The 21,469-nt window shown below is 39.8% G+C and overlaps 1 protein-coding gene across 4 annotated transcripts in view; it reads right to left on the bottom strand.

The window, feature by feature from the left end:
* Positions 1 to 21,469, bottom strand: part of ENPP6 (ectonucleotide pyrophosphatase/phosphodiesterase 6) — a 337,158-nt gene that overhangs the window by 108,072 nt on the left and 207,617 nt on the right. For all 4 annotated transcript variants that reach the window (XM_064273537.1, XM_064273538.1, XM_064273539.1 and 1 more), the window contains one exon: positions 15 to 194. In XM_064273537.1, the coding sequence (XP_064129607.1) occupies positions 15 to 194 (180 nt within the window). The remainder of the gene's footprint in view (positions 1 to 14; positions 195 to 21,469) is intronic.

Here is a 21,469-nt window from a genome sequence, read left to right as displayed (position 1 = left end):
GTTAATACACTCACCTGGCCAGTAGTACATGTAGACCTTCCTCTTGGCCTTGGTCAGAGTTACCCACAGAGGTTCTGATCCATTCCACCAGATAGGCATCAGGCTGTCTCTGTTGACCCCAATGTCAAATGACTTGTTGGTGCTGGGGTCCCACATATAGTTCCCAATCATCTGGTGGACTTCACAATGGCGGCCTACATTGATGAAAGCACAAAGCTGTCAGGTTATTGTTTTGTGTGTTTGTTTTATTATAAAAACCATTCATAGTAATTTAGGAAGTACAGAATAGCACGAAGATTTGCTATTCATTTCTTTTTATCATAGACATTTCTTCTCTCCCAGACTGTACCGCACAGGCAAAAAAAATCCAGTGAGATGTCCAATAATTGGCTGAAGATGGGGCCATTTTGAGTGAAGTTAATCTGTCAAATCCAAAGCTGTTTTAAGTTAAACTGAGAGCGTCATGTGCAGAATTTAACCCATTGTTCATGGTTTAAAGTCTAGATATGAATCACTATGGAAATAGTATATTCCCATGGGACTTCAGTTACGCTCTCACCTCACAGTGCTCACAGCACCCCTCCCAACCTCTCCTCCCACAAGAGTAGAAATCTAGTTGTTGTGGACTTTTTTCCTTTCCTGGAGTTGTCACTTCAGCATTGCCCAATGATAAGACCTATGACATTTGGGACTGAATGGTGAAAAATAAACTCATCTTTGGAAAACTAAGCAAGAAATCAACCTTCTACATGGAGTGTTATATAGAAATGAGGTTGGCTATATTAGACACAGTTCAGTCCCAGAAGAGAAGCCAGAAGGCAAAGATGCAAGCACTTGGACACTTTTGAAACATTAGCTTAAATTATTTATTTTGGAGCAATCTGTTACATCTCTAAAGTAAAAATAACAAGAACATTGGCAAGTGCATCCAAAATTGCTGCAATTTTAGTGAGAGTCATTTGGCACCAGGATCAAGCATGCTTCACCGAGCTCCCTAACTCTGCCTAATCAAAGTTGCTTTTTTTGCTTTCTGTTTGTTTGCTGTTGTTTCTTTTTATCCCTCTACCTATTTTATTTTTAAACAAAAATAAGGAGAGACCATAAAGTACAATTTTGAAAATTTGGAGACCAAAAATAACCATAAAGGAAAAACTTTTTTTTTTTTTTTAATCACAGCAACCTAGGCTGTTTGTAAATCGTACTTTGAATTTAAAATGTGGAGATCCAAACAAAAGGGTTTTTACACACAGCTGTACAGTTAGCTTTTTACCTTAACCAGAGCTTTCACATGTGGACTAATAACATTAAAGGAGAAAATAAAACAAGAGCTTTGGGTAATTTCTCCAATGGTTAAGAAACTTACTATTTTATCTATCCCTTCAACTAACATTTATTCAATGTTCCTATGTACAATAAGGAGCCCTGGTGGTGCAACAGTTAAGCACTCAGCTGCTGACCGAAATGTTGCTGGTTCAAACCCACCCAGCAGTTCCATAGGAGGGAAGACCTGGTGATCTGCTTCAGTAAAGGTTACAGCCTAGAAAACCCCATGCGGAAGTTCTCCTCTGTCATATGGGGTCACTGTGAGTTGAGATTGACTGCTTCCTTAAAGATTACAGCCTTGGAAACCTCGTAGGGTTGCTATGAGTCAGAATAAACTCAATGGCAATGAGTGGGGTTTTGGTTTGGTGTGTATGAGAGACAGAGACAGAAACAAAGAGACAGACAGGCAGACAGAAAGAGAGAGTTGAAAGACTCAACACCTCCTCAAAGGCTGGAGGTAATGCTCAGGAATGGAGGCTCCACCTCACTTCCTGTGGGTAACAGATGCCTGCAGATCCTGGAACCAGCAGTAAGAGTTTCCAAGTGTAGGGCGGAGCTCTTTCAAAGAAGAAGGTCACCTCAGAGCCCTATATAGAAAGTGGGTTTTTAATATTTTGGTGGATTGGGCCTGGAGTTGAAACGGGAGCATGTATTCTTCAAAGGCTTAATCACAGATGCTGTGCTAGTCCCCAGGGGTTGCCCCTTGTTCCGGGAAGAGTTGCCTTTTGTGGAAGCCAGCAGGGGGAGGTGCGCTCCCCAGCTCGCGCAGCTGAGCTGATTTTCCTTCCATGTGTACATTCAGGCTGGCAGTGCGTGCTTGTGGCAGTCTGAGCCTCCTCTTGCCAGAGCTGGTTTCCTTACCTACCCTGTCTCTCTTGCTTTTTATTTTTATTGTCTAGGTCAAAGTGGTGGTTGAAGGAACAGAACAAAACCCAATGTGCAGCTTCTGCAGTCCGCAGGGTTCATCTCCTGACGCATGTCTGGTTTTCTACATCTGCAGCACTTCTTGATTTTCCAGCCTGGGCTCTTCAAACAGAACTTTGCTGTGTTTGGTTATTTGGACCCTTCTCTCAAGGCTTTAGTAGAAACTTTCCTGACACTGTCACAAACCACAAATATCAGGCGGTTTTCAGGCATGGTGTAAAGAATGCTACTTCTGTCCTCCCTCGTCTTGCGGGCTGCTCCTGGCATAAGTTGCCGAATGGCAGCTCTGTGGGGCTTTAAAATTTAACCAGTTGCTGTGAGAACAATTTGACTCACGATGACCCATGTGTGTCAGGGTAGAACTGTGTTCCACAGGGTTTTCAGTGGCTGATTTTTCAGAAGTAGATTGCCAGGCCTTTCTTCTCAGGTGACTCTGGGTGAGCTGGAATAGCCAAGCTTTCAGTTAGAAGCCGGCTGCTTAGCCATTCACACCCTAGGGATTACCAGGAGGGGGAGTACTCATTGTGAAAATGGGGGAAGCTTCAGCATGAAAATTTACAAATATAGCTGAAAATTTTTCTACTTACTTTTTCCTCTTATCCCCAAGACCTAGAAGTTTATAAATTTATTAACACAAAATGTGGAAATCAACTTGCTGCTTGAAGGACTTGTGAAGTCTCGAGATTGCTAGTAGCTACTCATGGCAGCAGCCAGGACAGGGGTACTACTTGCTTTTCTTAGAGAAAGCTCATGGAATAGTTCTCATACCTAGGACATCTGAAGGAGAGAGGCAGGATATGACACTTCGATTTTTTATTCCCCAAAGTCTTATTCAAGTGTGTTCTCACATAATAACCATCACTAGAAGTTTCTTGACGAGCACTCATTTCTGAACATCTGAGAAGTAGTTGGCCTTCACATCCAGTGAGAATATAGAGGATCTGTCTATTCCATCTCTAATAGATGGGCATCTATGCAGTTGCTGCTACCTGGGGTAGTGCAAATGGTTAATGTGCTTTTCTGCTAACCAAAAGGTTAGAGGTTTGAATCCACCCAAAATCTCCTCAAAAGAAAGGCCTAGCAATCTACTTCCAAAAGATCAGCCATTGTAAACCCTGTGGAGCACAATTCTACACTTACATACATGAGGTTGTCATGAGCCTGGTTTTTTACTCAGCTATTGATCAGTCTTAACTTTTTCTCATTGTTTTCATACAAAAACAAAATCCAAAGCCATTGCTGTTGAGTTGATTCTGACTCATAATGACTCTATAGGACAGAGTAGAACTGCCCCATAGGGTTTCCAAGACTGTAACCTATAGGAAGAAGAACGGGCATGAGAATTGGAAGAAGACTCATTAGCAACCTGCGTTATGCAGATGACACGACCTTGTTTGCTGAAAGTGAAGAGAATTTGAAGCACTTAGTGATGAAAATAAAAAACTATAGCCTTTGGTATGGATTGCACCTTAACACAAAGAAAACAAAAATCCTCACAACTGGACCAATAAGCAACATCATGATTAATAGAGAAAATATTGAAGTTGCCAAGGATTTCATTTTACTTGGATCCACAACCAACATTCATGGAAGCAGCAGTCAAGAAATCAATGGATGAGAGGCTGAGCCAACATGGAGCTATAGATAGAAGCACCACGCTGTCCCTCTGCAGCAAACACCCAAAAAACTAAGTAAAACACATACAAATCTCAATCCTGGAACCCTAACTACCGAATGAAAGGATAAAGAACTCAATCAAGCACCAAATAGAATAAGAAACTGACGGAGAACAGACAACAAAGAGAGCTGTGGAGTGGAGGTCCCATACCAGCTAACATGGCTGGATTCGCCATCTTGGGCTACAGCTACAGACAGGAAGTACAGGAAGGCAACTTCATGGAGCTCCCAGCAGGAGACAGAGCATCCAGTAACCAAGGATACACTCTTTCCCACTCCCTATCCTTCTTCCCTCTACATGACCCCACTGCATGCCAATGGACCATGGTTGCTTGGCCAAAGAGACACTAGCTCACTGCCTCCAGGGTCCACTGTGCCCCCACCAGGCTGGCCTCTTCAGCGCCACTTGTGTGTGTCTGTGTGTTTGTTTCTTTATTTGTTTTTTGGACTTTTTTTTTTTTTTTTTTGCTTCTCTCTCTCCCTTCCTTCTTTTCTTTTCTTCCTCCCAGCTAGCGCTATGTGCCATCCCCTCCCCTTCCTGACGGGCTGTGTGTTTGTTTTCTTTTTCTTTTTTGCCTGTCTTTTTTTTCTCTCACTTTTCCTTCCTTTCCTTTCTCCCTCTCAGCCAGCCCTGTACAGCACTCCTGAGCCTTCTGGAGAGGCCACGTTGTACACCTCAGTTGGAGAGTCACCATGCACTGCCTCCCCGGGTCTGAGCCGCCGTCACTGACTGGTTCCCTCAGTGCCATTTTGTTTATTGTTTTTTGCTGTTGTTATTGTTTCTTTTTTCTTTTTGTTATTGTTTCTTCTCTCTTTCTGTCTTGTTTCTTTTCTTTTCTCCCATCCACCCCACCTCATACACTGCCCCAACTTCTTGGTAGGCTATGCTGTATTGCTTAGCTGGACAGCCTCTGGCCACATGGCCTCCCTGGGTCTGTGCCACTGCCACAAGCCAGCTCCCTCAGTGCCATATTTATATTTTTCTTTACCTTTCCCCTTCTCCTTTTCTTTCTCCCTCCCACCTAGTCCATGTGCTGCCTCAGCCTTTCCTAACAGGCCATGCTGTTGTCACCCCAATTCTGCCAGACCCCCAATGGCCAGCACCCCCACCACCATTTTTTGTTTGTTTTTAAATTTTTTCTTTCATTGTTGGTTTCTTCTCACTCTTTCCCATCTTTCCTTTCCTTTCTCCCACCCGCCTAGCCTCATGTGCCACATATGCTGCTTCTCAACAGGCTGAGCCACATCACTAGGGAGCCACCAGGACACTGCCTCACGAGTCCTGCCCCACTTCCACCCACTGAATCCTACTGCACTGCCATTTTATTTATCTTTTCTTCTCATTACTTTTTTAACTTCATTTTTTGCTTTTTTTAAACTTTTTTTGTCTTTCTCTCCCTTCTTTCATCCATTTACTTGGCTCTGCACATCACATCCTCTCCTTTCCCTCCTGCCTATCTACACCATGCACCATGTGCCATGACACTGAGTAGCACTGATTCAGTCTCCTGAGACTTACCCTGCACTGCCCCCCAGCCCTGCTCCATCACCCCCAGTTCATGCAAAATACCCATCCCCACCCATCCACCCTTGCTGGACCTGCTCTACTGCACCATAGTGGAGTGACCGGCCCTGCCAACCTAGACAATGTGGTGAGGAGTTTCATGTTCACAGGCAAGCAAGCAACAAAACACACCCAGCCTGCCTGCCTAGACATAACCAAATGAAGCAAAAAAGCAGTACAAAACAATCAAATCTACAATCAATAAACAAAGAAAATAATTCCTTGATGTCCCACAGACAGCAGACATTATCAAAGTATATTAAAAAAAAGAAAGAAAAAAAACTCAAAACGAAACAGGAGAGGATGGCTCCAGAAAGTGAACAAAATAAAACTCCAGATGACCTTCTGTTAGAAGAAAAGACACCAGAACTACTTGATAGGGAATTCAGAACTCTAATATTCAGGGTTCTCCCACAGATTAAGGAAAATGCAGACAAAAATAAGGAAAAATTAGACAAAATCATGGAAAAGATAGGCAAAACAATGGAAGAAATCAGGAAAGTAATACAGGAACAAAATGTCAAAATAAAAAAACAACTAGAATTCATACAAAAACAACAATTAGAAATCCAAAAGGTAAACAACAAGATTTACTAAGTGGATGGGGCAATAGAAGGATTTAGGAGCAAATTCAAAGAATGGAAGAAAGGATCAGCAAAATTGAAGACAAACTCTTGGATACAAATTTGAGTAAAAATCTGAGACAAGAACCAAGAAAAAAGAAGAAACCCTGAGGAAGATGTAGGGTACAATCAAAAGCAAAGATTTGTATGTGACTGGAGTTGCAGAACAGGGGGAGAAAATGGAAAACACAGAGATGATCACTGAAGATTTGCTGACAGGAAATGTCCTTACTATCATGAAAGATGAAAAGCTGACTATCCAAGAAAATTGATGAGCCCCATATAGGACAGACCCCAAAAGAAAAACACCAAGACATATCATAATCACACTTGTTAAAACCAAAAACAAAGAACGAATCTTGAGAACAGATCAAGAAAAATGAAAAGTCACATACAAAGGGGAAACAATAAGCTCTGATTATCAGCAGAAACCATGCAGGCAAGAAGGCAATGGGATGACTTATATACAATCTTGGAAGAAAAAACTGCCAACCAAGAATAATATATCCTGAAAAACTCTCAAATATGATGGCGAAAATGAGACATTTCCAGAAAAACAGAAATTAAGGGAATACATAAAAACCAAACCAAACTTATAAGACTTAGTAAAGGGAGTCCTTCAGTTAGAGAACCCACAACATCAGACAACAACCAGAATCTAGCACAGAAGACAGCATCAGTCAGATACCAACCTAGATAATGAACTCTCAAGAGTAAAACAAAACTAAAAATTTACAACAGAGAACCAGAGATGTCAATCTGTAAACAATGTCAGAACAATAAAAGAGGGAATAAACAGTATAGGTATAGAACTTTCTAATGGAGAGGAAGTCAAGTCATCATCAAGTAATAAAAGACTGGTTTAAACTGAGGAAGATAGGGATAAATTCAAGGTAACCACAAAGAAACTTAACAAACCCACTCATCAAAATTAAGAAGAAAAACAAAGTCTCAGTAAACATAAATCTACAAAAATGAGAGAAACAAAAAAAACCACAAACAAAAGGAATTCAGCACAGAAGAATAAGAACAAAAAACATCAGCACCACAAAAAAAGCAGTACAAAATAATAGCAATAAACTCACAACTATCAATAATCACACTGAACATAAATGGCTTAAATGCACCCATAAAGAGACAGAAAGTAACAGAATGAATAAAAACACAGAACTCATTAATCTGCTGTTTACAAGGGACACATCTCAGAAACAAAGACATAAGTTTATTAAAAATCAAAGGATAGAAAAAAATATATTAAGCAAGCAGCTACCAAAAAAGAGCAGAAGTGGCAAACTAATCTCAGATAACATAAACTTTAAAACAAAATCCACCATACAAGACAAAGAAGGGCATTTGACAAAAGGGACAATCCACCATGAGGACATAGCCATAATAAATATCTATACACCCAATGACAGAGCTCCAAACTATGTAAAACAAATTCTAACAGCGCTGAAAAGAGAAAATGATAGTTCCACGATAATAGTAGGAAACTTCAACACACCACTCTTGGTAAAGGACAGAAAATTTAGAAAGAAACTCAACAAAGACACAGAAGCTATAAAGGCCACAATGAATCAACTTGACCTCGTAGACATACATAGAACACTTCACCCAACAGTGCAAAGTACAGGTTCTTTTACAAAGCATATGGAACGTTTTCCCAAATAGAACACACCTTAAGCAACAGAGCAAGCCTCAACAAAATCCAAAACACTGAGATAATACAAAGGATCTTCTCTGACTACAATGCCATCAAAGGAGAAATTAATAACAGGAAGAGCAAGGAAAAAATATCAAATACATGAAAACTGAATAGCACCATGCTTAAAAAGCACTGAGTAATAGAAGAAATCAAAGATGGAATCAAAAAATTCCTAGAATCAAACGAGAATGACAACACTGCATACCCAAACCTCTGGGACACAGCAAAGGCATTGTTCAAATGTCAATTTATATAAATAGATACACACATTGAAAAAGAAGAAAAGGACATTATCAAAACATTAGCTACACAACTTGAACAAGAGAACTGAAAAAAAGAAAGAAAGAAAGAAAGAAAAAGCCCGCAGCCACCAGAAGAAAGGAAATAATAAAGATCAGGGCAGAAATAATAAAGATCAGGGCAGAAATAAATGAAACACAAAATAGAAAAACAATAGAAAGAATCAACAAAACCAAAAGTTTGTTCTTTCAAAAGATCAACAAAATCAACAAACCACTGGCCAAATTTACAAAAGAAAAACAAGAGAGGATGCAAATAACTCAAATAAGAAATGATATGGGGAACATTACCACAGGCTCAACTGAAATAAAAACAGTCATAACAGAGTACTGTGAAAAACTATACTCCAACAAATTTGAAGACCTAGAGGGAATGGACAAATTTCTAGAAGCACACTACTTACCCAAACTAATACAAACTAACATTGAAATTCTGAACAACCCATAACAAGAAAAGAGATTGAAAAGGTAATTTAAAAGACTACCAACAACAACAACAAACAAAAACAAGCCCTAGCCCAGATGGTTTCACTGGAGAACTCTACCAAAGAAGATTTTGCACCAGTACTAGTCAAACTGTTCCAGAATTTAGAAAAGGAAGGGATACTTCCACATTCACTCTGTGAAGCCAGCACAACCCTGATACCAAAACCAGGCAAAGACACCCCCAAAAAAGAAAATTACTGACCAATATTTCTCATGAATATGAAGGCAAAAATTCTCAACAAAATTCTAGCCAATAGAATTCAGCATCATATCAAAAAAAAAATAATACACCACAACCAAGTAGGATTCATACCAGGTATGCAGGGATGATTCAACATTAGAAAATCTATCAATGTAATTGACCACATAAATAAAATAAAAGAATCACATGATCATCTCATTCAATGCAGAAAAGGCATTCCACAAATTCCAACACCCATACCATTCTCAATAAAATAGGTATACAAGGGAAATTCCTCAACAAAATAAAGGGCACCTATACAAAACCAACAATCAACATCATTCTTAATGGAGGGAAGATAAAAACATTCCATTTGAGAACAGGAGGAAGACAAGGATGCCCTTTATCACCACTCCTATTTAACATTATGCTGGAAGTTTAGCTAGGGCAATAAGGCAAGAAAAAGAAATAAAGTGCATCCAAATATGTAAGGAAAATGTAAAACTGTCCCTATTTGCGAATGATATGGTACTATACATAGAAAATCCAAAAGACTCCACAAGAAAACTACTGGAACTAATAGATTCAGCAGAGTAGCAGAATACAAGATAAATATACAAAAATCAGTTGGATTCCTATACAACAATAAAGAGAACTATGAAAAAGAAATCAATATAATTTATAATACCCCTAAAAAAATGAATTAAAAAGGCATAAATCTAACCAGGAATGTAAAAAACCTATACAAAGAAAACTGCAAAACATTACTGCAAGAAACCAAAAAAGACCTACATAAATGGAAAAACATATCACGCTCATTGATAGGTAGACTGAACATTGTGAAAATGTCAATTTTACAAAAAGCAATTTACAAATACAATGCAATCGCAATCCAAATACAAACAGTATACTTTAAGGAGATGGAAAAACTAATCAGTAATATTATATAGAAAGGAAAGAGGTCCCAGATAAGTAAAGCACTATTAAAGAAGAATAAAGTAGGCGGCCTTGTACTATCTCACCTCAGAACCTACTATACAGCTAAGGTAATCAAAACAGCCTTGTACTGGTACAAGGATAGACACGTCGACCAATGGAATAGAATTTACAACCCAGATGTAAATCCATCTACCTGCATTCACCTGATCTTCAACAAAGTCCTGAAGTCCATTAAATGGGGGAAAAGGCAGTCTTTTGTGCAAGTGGTGCTAACAAAACTGGATATCCATCTGTAAAAAATGAAACAGGACCCATACCTTACACCATACCCAAAAATTAATTCAAAATGGATCAATGACCTAAATACAAAATAGAAAATTATAAAGATTATTGAAGAAAAAATAGTGTCAATGCTTGAGTTCCTAATACACAGCATAAATAGGATACAAACCATAATTAACAATACACAAACACCAGAAGATAAGCTAGATAACTGAGATCTTCTAAAAATTAAACACATATGCTCATCAAAAGACTTCACCAAAAGAGTAAAAAGAGAACCTACAGACTGGGGGAAAAAAAAAAAAAAGGCTATTGCAAATCTGACAATGGTCTAACCTCTAAAATCTACAGTATAATCCAACATGTCTAAAATAAAAATACAAATAATCCAATTAAAAACAGGCAAAGGATGTGAACAGACACTTCACCAAAGAAGACATTCAAGACACTAACAGATACATGAGGAAATGCTCACAATCATGAGCCACTAAAAAAAAAATGAGCCATTAGAGAAATGCAAATCAAAACCACAATGAGATACCAATTCACCCTGGCATTTCTGGCACAAATCAAAAAAACAGAAAATTACAAATGTTGGAGAGGCTGCAGGGAGATTGGAACTCTTATACACTGCTGGTGGGAATGCAAAATGGTAAAGTCATTTTGGAAAACGATGTGGTGCTTTCTTAAAAAGTTAGAAATAGAAATACCATATGGTCATGTAATCTCACTCCTAGGAACATATCCTAGTGAGCTGTCACATGAATAGACATATGCACACCCATGTTCATTGCAGCATTATTCACAATAGCAAAAAGATGGAAAAAACCTAGATGTTCATTAAAAGATGAATGAATAAACAAACTGTGATACATGCACACAGAATGGAGTACTTCCCAAAGATAAGGAACAATGGTGAATCTGTGAAGCATCTCACAGCATGTATGAATTTGCAGTGCATTATGCTAAGTGAAATAAATCAATCACAAAAGAACAAATAGTGTATGAGACCACTACTATAAAAACTCACAAAAAGATTTACAAGCAAAAAGAAAAAATCTTTGATGATTATGAAGGAGGGGAGCGATGGGAGGGAAAAACACTAAATAGATAATAGATAAGTGGTAACTCTGGTGAAGGGTAAGACAGTACACAATACTGGGGAAGTCAGCACAACTTGTCCAAGGCCAGGTCGTGGAAGCTCCTTAGACACATCCAAACTCCCTGAGGGACCAAATTACTGGGCTGAGGGCTGCGGGGACCATGGCCTCAAGGAACATCTACCTCAAATGACGTAACACAGTTTATAAAGAAAATGTTCTACATCCTACTTTGGTGAGTAGTGTCTGGGGCCTTAAAAACTTGTGAGCAGCTTGTGACCAGATCCTCCACTGGTCTTACCCTGTCTGGAGCAAGGGAGAATGAAGAAAACCAAAGACACGAGGGAAAGATTAATTCAAAGGACCAATGGGCCACAAGTACCACAGTCTCCACTAGACTGAGTCCAGCACAACTACATGGTGCCCACCTACCACCACTGACTGCTCTGACAGGGATCACAATAGAGGGTTCCAGACAAAGCTGGAGAAAAATGTGGAACAAAATTCTAACTCACAAGAAAAAAAAAAAAAAAAAAAAAGACTAGAGTTACTGGCCTGGTAGAGACTGGAGAAACCTTGAGAGTATGGCCCCCATACACCCTTATAGCTCAGTAAGGAGATCATTCCTGAAGTTCAGCCTTTAGCCAAAGGTTAGACAGGCCCATAAAACAAAAGGAGACTAAATGGGCACACCAGTCTGGGAGCAAGGACAAGAAGGCAGGAAGGAACAGGAAAGCTGGTAATGGAGAACCTAAAGTTGAGGAGTAGAGAGTATTGACATATTGTGTGGTTGTCAACCAATGTCACAAAATAATGTGTGTATTAATTGTTTAATGAGAAACTAGTATGCTCTGTAAACCTTCATCTAAAGAACAATTTTAAAAGATTTAAAAGACAAAGGGCCAAGATGACGGAGTAGTCAGGCATTTCCAGTGATCCCTCTTACAACAAAGACCCCCAAAACAAGCGAAATGATTATATATATGACAAGCTAGGAGTCCTGGACTTCAAAGGCAAAGTTAGGAAATGGGACTGAGTAGCCCCCAAGCCAGTTTCCGTGGCTATCAATTTCCCTGGGCCTGAGATAGGTCCTGCAGTGTGTCCTGAGCCATTTTCCCGGCCTTGGAGAAGGAATAAATTAAAAATTGGAGAAAAAGATAATCTGCCAGCTCCACTAAGCTAGGGAGCTCAGGACGGGAGCAGCTTCTGTCCAGGGACTAACAGTCCGTGGACTTTGAATACCTTTCGCCCTTGCATGGACCTGTGTGGGCCCATTTCAGGAGATTAAGCTGTTGTTGGCAGACTGCAACGGTGTGTATATGCTTGAGATCTGACTTCAGCTGTTTCAGCTGTGTGGAGGAGAGGTGGGTTTTTGATGTTTGACACCACTTTGCCTATTAAACAGGGTCCTCACCTACCCACATCAGGGTCCTGAGGACTGGTGGCTCCACCCACATCACAAAGCCAGCTGTGACAGGGGTGCAAGGATAAGTGGTGCCTCCCAGTCCTTAAAACCAAAAGCATTGAGTGCCCATGGTCTGGTTGCAGAACCCACCCACCTGTGCACTCTAGGGAACAGGGACACACTTTCCTCACAGACACTCAAGAGTTGGTCATCAGCCCCCTGCCTTGTTCAGAGTGTGACCCCCTGCTGCAACCAGATACCTGTGCCTACACCAATCACCCCTGCCCCTCTAAGACTGTAGGACAGAGCCTGTACCACACACTTGATGACTAACTACCTGGACACCTGAGCTGAATCCACACAAGAAAATTGAATGGACTCCTAGGCTCATATACCTGGTAACATCTCTAGCCATCTGTTGACAGGACGTTAGAGCTTCAAAGGCAAAAATAATCAAGCTAGCTCACTTAAGCAGCCTATTTTGGCATACCAAAACAAAACAAAGCAAGAAGCTGATATACGAGAAGCTAAGCGCACAAAATAAATTAATACAATAACTTATAGATGGCTTAGAGACAACAGTCAATATCAAAATCACATAAAGAAGCAGACCATGATAGCTTCAAAAATCTCTCAAAACAAAGATTCAAGAAATCTTCCAGATGAAGATGTCTTCCTGAAATTACCAGATGTAGAATACAATTTTTTTTTTTTTAGAATACAAAAGCTAAATATACAGAACTCTTCAAGACACCAGGAATGAGATCAGACAAAATGTAGAACAAGCCAAGGAACACACAGATAAAGCAGTTGAAGAAATTAAAAAGGTTATTCAAGAACATAATGAAAAATTTTATAGGCTGCAAGAATCCATAGAGAGACAGCAATCAGAAATTCGGAAGATTAACAATAAAATTTCAGAGTGACATGACTCAATGGAAACTCAGAGGAGTAGAAATGAGGAAATGGAGGCAGAATTAATGAGACTGAAGACAAAACACTTGGCATCAATATATTCAAAGAAAAATCAGATAAAAGAATTTTTTAAAATGAAGAAACCCTAAAAATCATGTGGGAATCTATCAAGAGAAATAACCTATAAGTGATTGGAGTACCAGAACAGGGATGGATAACAGAAAATACAGAGAGAATTGTTGAAGATTTGTTGGCAGAAAACTTCCCTGATATCGTGAAAGATGTGAACATATCTATCCAAGATGGTCATTAAACTCCAGATAAGGTAAATCTCAAAAGAAAGTCACCAAGAAATATTATAATCAAACTTGCCAAAGCCAAAGATAAAGAGAGAATTTTGAGAGCAGCTAGTTGCCTACAGAGGAGCATCAATAAGAATAAGCCTGGATAACTCAGCAGAAACCATGCAGGCAAGAAGGCAATGGGATGACTTATATAAAGCATTGAAGGAAAAAAATTGCCAGCCAAGAATCCTATATCCAAGCAAAACTGGCTCTCAAATATGAAGGCAAAATTAGGACATTTCCAGATAACAAGAAGCTTAGGAAACTTGTAAAAACAAAACCAAAACTACAAGAAAGTGTAGAGAGTTCTATGGTTAGAAAATTAACAATATCAGATATCAACCCAAGCCTAGAACACAGGACAGAGCAATCAGATATCAACCCAGATAGGGAAATCACAAATATAAATCAAGATAAAAAATGCTCAGAACAGGGAAACAGCGATGTATTATGTAAAAGATGACAATATTAAAACAATAAAGAGGGACTAAAAAATGTATTCATAGATCTATCATATGGAGAGGCAGTCAAAGCGATATAAAGAAATAAAAGTCAGGTTTAAACTTAGAAAAATAGGGAAAAATATTAAGGCAATCACAAAGGAGACTAACAATCCTGCACATCAAAATAAAATACAAGAAAAACATAAAGACTCAGCAAAAACAAAATCTACAATTAAGAGGAAAAGACAATATATAAACTACTCAGCAGAAAACAAAATTAAGTGGAACAAAGAAACTGTCAACAACACACAAAAAAGAGACATCGAAATGACAGCACTAAATTCGTATCTATCCATAATTATGCTGAATGTAAATGGACTAAATGTACCAATAAAGAGATAGAGTATGGCAGAATGGATAAAAAAGCATGGTCCGTCTATATGCTGCCTACAAGACATACACTTTAGACTTCAGGACACAAACAAACTAACTCTAAGGATGGAAATAATATATCAAGCAAACAACATTTGAAAAACAGCAGGGGTGGCAATATTAATTTCTGACAAAACAGACTTTAAAGATAAATCCACCACAAAGGGACAATATACCAGGAGTATAGACACATGATAAATATTCATGCATCCAATGACAGGGCTGCGAGATACATAAAACAAACTCTAAGCATTTAAAAGTGAAATAGCTCCATAATAATAGTAGGAGACTTCAATACACCACTTCCAGTGAAAGACAGAACATCCACAAAGAAGCTCAGTATAGACACAGAAGATCTAAATCCCACAATCAACCAACTCGACCTCATAGACATATACAGAACACTCCACCCAACAGCGGCCAAGCATACTTTCTTTTCCAATGCACATGGAACATTCTCTAGAATAGACCACAAATTAGGTCATAAAGCAAGCCTTAGCAGAATCCAAAACATCAAAATATTACAAAGCATCTTCTCTGACCATAAAGCCATAGAAGTAGAAATCAATAACAGAAAAAGCAGAAAAGAAATCAAACACTTGGAACCTGAACAATATCCTGCTCAAAAACGACTGAGTTATAGAAGACGTTAAGGATGGAATAAAGGAATTCATAGAATCCAATGAGATTGAAAACACTTCCTATCAGAACCTACGGCACACGGTGAAAGCAGTGCTCAGAGGTCAGTTTATAGCAATAAATGCACACACCCAAAAATCAGAAAGGGCCAAAACCAAAGAATTATCCCTACAACTTGAGCAAATAGAGAGCAACAAAAGAAACCCTCAGGCACCAGAAGAAAGAAAATAATAAAAATTAGAGGAGAATTAAATGAAATACAGAACAGAAGAACAATTGAAAGAATTAACAAGATCAAAAGCTGGTTCTTTGAAAAAATTAACAAAATAAACCTTTGGACAAACTGACAAAAGAAAAACACAAGAGGAAGCCGATAACCCTGAATAAGGAATGAGATGGGCTGTATCACAACTGACCCGACTGAAATTAACACAGTCATATGGGATTACTATGTAAAACTGTACTCTAGCAAATTTGAAAACCTAGAAGAAATGGGTGCATTTCTAGAAACACACTTCCTACCTAAACTAACAAAAATAGAGTTAGAACAACTAAATAAACCCGTAACAAAAGAAGAGATGGAAAACATCATTTTAAAAACTCCCAACAAATAAAAGCCCTGGCCCTGACAGCTTCACTGGAGAGTTCTACCAAGCTTTCAGAGAAGAGTTAACATCACTACTATTAAAGGTAGTTCAGAGCACAGAAAAGGATGGAATACTCCCAAACTCATTCGATGAAGCCAGCATATCCCTGATACAAAAACCAGGTAAAAGACACCACGAAAAAAGAAAATTACAGACCTATATTCCTCATGAGCTTAGATGCAAAAATCTTCAACAAAATTCTAGCCAAAAGAATTCAAGAACATATCAAAAAAATAATTCACCATGACCAAGTGGGATTCATACCAGCTGTGCAGGGATGGTTCAACACTAGAAAAACAATTAACGTAATCCATAACATAAATAAAACAAAAGACAAAAACCAGGTGACCTTACCAAGTGATGCAGAAAAGGCATTTGACAAAGTCCAACACCTGTTCAGGATAAAAACTCTCAGCAAAATAAGAATAGTAGGAAAATTCCTCAACATAATAAAGAGCGTTCATACAAAGCCAACAGCCAAAAGATCAGCAGTTCGGATCCACCAGCTGCTCCCTGGCAGTTGTACTCTGTCCTATAGGGTCACTATGAGTCAGAATTGACATAACAGTCTCCTTAACAAATGGTGTTGGCATAACTGGATATCCATCTGCAAAAAAATGAAACAAGACCCATACCTCATACCATGCACAAAAATGAACTCAAAATGGATCAAAGACCTAATTATAAAATCTGAAATGATAAAGATCATGGAAGAAAAAATAGGGATAATGCTAGGAGCCCTAATACATGGCATAAACAGTATACAAAACATTACTAGCCACGCACAAACACCAGACCAGAGTTTGGGTAGGGGATCTTCCCACTTTCTAGCTGTAGGAGCTGAAACAAATAACTTCTCAGAGCCTCGTTTGTTCCATCTCTAGAATGGGAATAATTCTTCCCTAGCTCACTTGTGGTGACTATTGAAAATAAAAACAACTAACACCTATGTAATGTTTGTTACATCCCAGATATTGTTCTAGGTGCATGTAATCCACAGGGAATAAGAGATATTGTTAGCCATACTTTACAAGGAAATCAGCAGAGGTCAGAGAAGGTAACTTGCCTAAAGTCTCACACCAGGACGTAGTGCAGGGTTCAAACGCAAGCAGCCTGGCCTCAGGGTCTTTGCTCTGTACCGCTGCAGGCTACTAACACCACCAGCTCAACAATGTATGAACTAGCACGTGATACAATTCCCAGCACTTAATAAACCCACAAGAGAAGAGACCTGTGGTTGTTATTATAGAAAAGCTTCTACCCTCAAAGACAGGATGAAGTCAGGGGACCCTGTCAGTCCCCATGATAAGGTTCCAGGGATAAGCTTAGTCAGGAAGCTCTTTTGTTGTTAGGCACCGTTGAGCCTGTTCAGACTCATAGCGACTCTATGTACAAAAGAACAAAACACTGCCTGGTCCTGCACCATCCTCACAATCATTGTTATGCTTGAGCCCATTGTTGCAGGGTTGAGGGTCTTCCTCTTTTTTGATGGCCCTCTTACTTTACCAAGCATGATGTCCTTCTCCAGGGGCTGGTCCTTCCTGATGACATGTCCAAAGTACGTGAGACGAAGTCTCACCATCCTTGCTTATAAGGAGCATCCTGGCTGTACTTCTTTCAAGACAGATTTGTTCATTCTTTTGGCAGTCCATGGTTATGTTTGATATTCTTTGCCAATACCATAATTCAATGGCATCGATACCTCTTCAGTTTTCCTTATTCATTGTCCAGCTTTCGCATGCATATGAGGCCACTGAAAACAACACAGCTTGGGTCAGGAGCACCTTAGGCTTCAAGGTGACAGCTTTGCTTTTTAACACTTTAAAGAGGTCTTTTGCAGCAGATTTGCCCAATGCAATGCATCATTTGATTTCTTGACTGCTGCCTCCAGGGGTGTTGATTGTGGGTCCAAGTAAAATGAAATCCTTGGTAACGTAAATCTTTTCTCTGTTTATCATGATGTGGCTTATCGGTCTAGTTGTGGGGATTTTTGTTTTCTTTATGTTGAGGTGCAAGCCATACTGAAGGCTATAGTCTTTGATCTTCATCAGTAAGTGCTTCAAGTCCTCTTCACTTTCAGCAAGCACGGTTGTGTCATCTGCATAACGCAGGTTGTTAATGAGTCTTCCTCCAATCTTGATGCCGCATTCTCCTTCATGTTGTCCAGCTTCCCAGATTATTTGCTCAGCATACAGATTGAATAAGTATTGTGAAAGAATACAACCTGATGTACACCTGTCCTGATTTTAAACCATGCAGTATCCCCTTGTTCTGTTCAAACAACTGTCTCTTGATCTATGTACAGGTTCCTCATGAGCACAATTAAGTGTTCTGGAATTCCCATTCTTTGCAATGCTATCCATAATTTATTATCATCCACATAGTCAAATGCCTTTGCATAGTCAGTAAAGCACAGGTAAACATCTTTCTGGTATTCTCTGCTTTCAGAGAAGATTCCATCTGACATTAGCAATGATATTCCTGGTTCCACGTCCTCTTTTGAATCTGGCTTTAATTTCTGGCAGTTCCCTGTCGATGTACTGCTGCAGCCACTTTTGAATGACCTTCAGCAAAATTTTACTTAAGTGTGATATTTATGATATTGTTCCATAATTCCCACACTCTAGGAAGCTCTTTACCTGGGACAATCACAGATGGGTGAGAGGCTGAATCAGAGTCAGGAGGAGTGAAAGTCATAAGCTAGAAGGGCAAAGACCTGAACTAATTTAACAGGTGTTTGTTAGCAACCTTCCATATATCTGGAACCAAATGCTTTACATTTGCTATCTTACTTACTTACTTACTTACTCGGCTCTTGTTAGATGTTGTTGAGTTGATTCCAACTCATGGCAACCCCATGTGTGCAGAGTAGAACTACTGCAAGCGGTTTTCAAGGGCGTGATATTTTGGAAACGGATCACCAGGTCTTTCTTTCAAGGTGCCTCTGGGTGGGTTCCAACCGCTAACATTTTTCAGCTACTAGTTGAGTGCTTAATGGTTCATGCCTCCCAGGAATGCCTCACCATAACTCCAAGAGATAAATAATATTATCCCTCTTTTGCAGGCAAAAGAACTAAGCCTCAGAGAAGGTGAGTGACTGGGCAAGGGTCACATAAGTGGTGAGCAGGCAGAGCCACAGTGCAAAACTAGGTCTACACCTCTGTACCTGTTCTAGCACCCAGCCTGCTCCAGTTATGGAGTGGCTCACCAGGGCTTGGCCATTTTAATAGAATTTGCTTTAAAATCAGGGTCTGATTTGGAGACTCTTACTGTACAAGGAAGCACACAAATTCCAGAGTGACACACTCTCTTACTTCTTGCAATCGACTGTCATACACAGCATTACCATAAATGTCTTCAAGGGCAGGACCGTTGGCAGACAAAGGATACTAACAAAGAGTATGGCAATGCTAGGCTTCCTCTCCCTCTGGAAAGAGTTCAGCTGTGGAAAGAGAGGATCCCAAAGGTCTGGAAGCTGTGGGTCTCCAGCTAATGGGTACAGTTTAGAGACAGAACGTATTTACATCACCTCACATCAACATGACTCCCAGAAGTAACCGTGTACCCAATTCAGAGCCAGGATGCCTGAGCTTGTTAAACACATTACTCTTTTCCACCACTAGACTCTTCTCAGTACTTTTTTTGAGCACTGGGATGGTCTAAAGATGAATTGAGACCCTGTTTAGTGAATTTTCAAATAACTACTTGATACCCAAGAAAACTGAAAGAATTAACAATGCATTGCTCAAAGAACTGAACTTAAAAAAGGACATTTACTTCATGGGTCACCTTATTTTCTTTGAACAATTTATGAAAATAATACATCTTATTTTCTTAAATTGTTCAAAGTAGAATTTGGTATGTTAATGAAATGGTTTCTAATGGAATATGCAAGATTAATTTGAAAGAAATGCTCACAATTTGCACATCTTAAAAGCTACTGCTGATGTATGTGCCAGACAGAGTCACAATGAGTCTGAGCCACGAGTGCTGTGAGGACTGAGGTGGTGGGATTGGCTTCTAGTGTGAAGTGCAGGGACTGTGACAAAAATAACCCCAGGATGTTAAAAGCGGAGATATTTTTTATTAGAGATATTCACACTTATAGTTTTGAGGTCACTGGACTTAAAATAATGTATTGTGTTATTTTTCTGAAGTGTCCACTAGCTTAACAACTAGAATAAAGAAAAAGAAACAAAAACGTTTTCCTGTGTAAAGACAAAAACCTAAGTTTTGGAGTTTTATTTAAAACTTTTTATTTTTGGAGAGCTGATTTTTATCAAATAAATTTCCAGACAATTTAATTCATCCTCACTTCTGTGCAAAATAAGAAAGAACTGAATTAATCGCTGTATTTAAGATGGGGTCTCTTTTGAGACACACTCCAGTTTTACCGAGTACCCTTGGGGACCTCTCAGAGGACTGTGGACGTTTGCAGGGGAAACTCCTTGTCTGCAGCACCCGTGCTTCTATAAATGAGAGAAAATCAGCCAATAACCCTTTCATCAAGTGTTTAAGTGTTTTGTACGCATAAATCAAACCAAAAAACCAAACCCAGTGCCCTCGAGTCGTTTCCGACTCATAGCGACCTACAGGTCAGAGGAGAACTGCCCGTTAGAGTTTCCAAGGAGTGCCTGGAGGATTTGAACTGCCGACCCTTTGGTTAGCAGCTGTAGCGCTTAACCACTACCCAGCAGGGTTTCCTTTATACGCACAGAAAGGTAAAATATATACTATCTACTAAGAGAAACATTTGACTAAGTGACGTTAGATACAAATTCGACTTAAAGACAGACTTAGGAAGGGATCTCATTCCTAACCTGGGGACTGCCCTACTGATAGATCCCCAGTCCCAGTGGCAGACACCATTGGAACAGACAAGCCTAGAGAGTTCAAGATAGAAACCTCAGGTATGAGGACCAATGCGGAGCACCTGGCCCAGCGGAATGCATTTTAAAGCCCAGCTGATGAAGCACTTACTACCCTTTGCCTGGCACTCACCGGCCGCGGCGCCCCCCGCAGTCCTCAGGTTCCTTGTCTGCAAATGAGTTAAATGATCTCAGGTGGGGTAAGACTTCAGCAGGCGTCTGACACATAGTTGTTGTCAGCTGCTGTCCAGTCTCCCTGACTCAAGGTGGCCCCAGCACAACGAATGAAGCGCTGCCCAGCCCTGCGCTATTCCCGTGACCAGTTGTGGATCTGACTATTGTCATCCACAGGGTTTTCACTGGATGACTTTCGGAAACGCATCTCCAGGCCTTTGTTCCTAGTCCGTCTTAGTCTGGAAGCTCCGGAAGCCTGCTCAGCACCATGACAACACGCGAGCCTCCACTGACACACGGCGGTGGCCGCACATGAGGTCCATTAGCCAGAAATGGAACCCAGGCCCTTGGCAAATGCGTGTTAACACCCACATTCCCTTTTAAAGACCAACCATATCAAATAGTATGCAGTTTTCAATGGCCGGGCAAGGTATTTCTCTATTGGTATTTACATACCATCTTCTCAGGCAGGCTCTCAAATCCTTCTGATGGAAAAGAA

This window comes from Loxodonta africana, chromosome 21 (assembly GCF_030014295.1).
Source record: "Loxodonta africana isolate mLoxAfr1 chromosome 21, mLoxAfr1.hap2, whole genome shotgun sequence".
Lineage (NCBI taxonomy): Eukaryota > Metazoa > Chordata > Mammalia > Proboscidea > Elephantidae > Loxodonta > Loxodonta africana.
The sequence above is the reverse complement of the archived record's forward strand: the minus strand, read 5'-3'. Positions and strand labels throughout refer to the sequence as shown.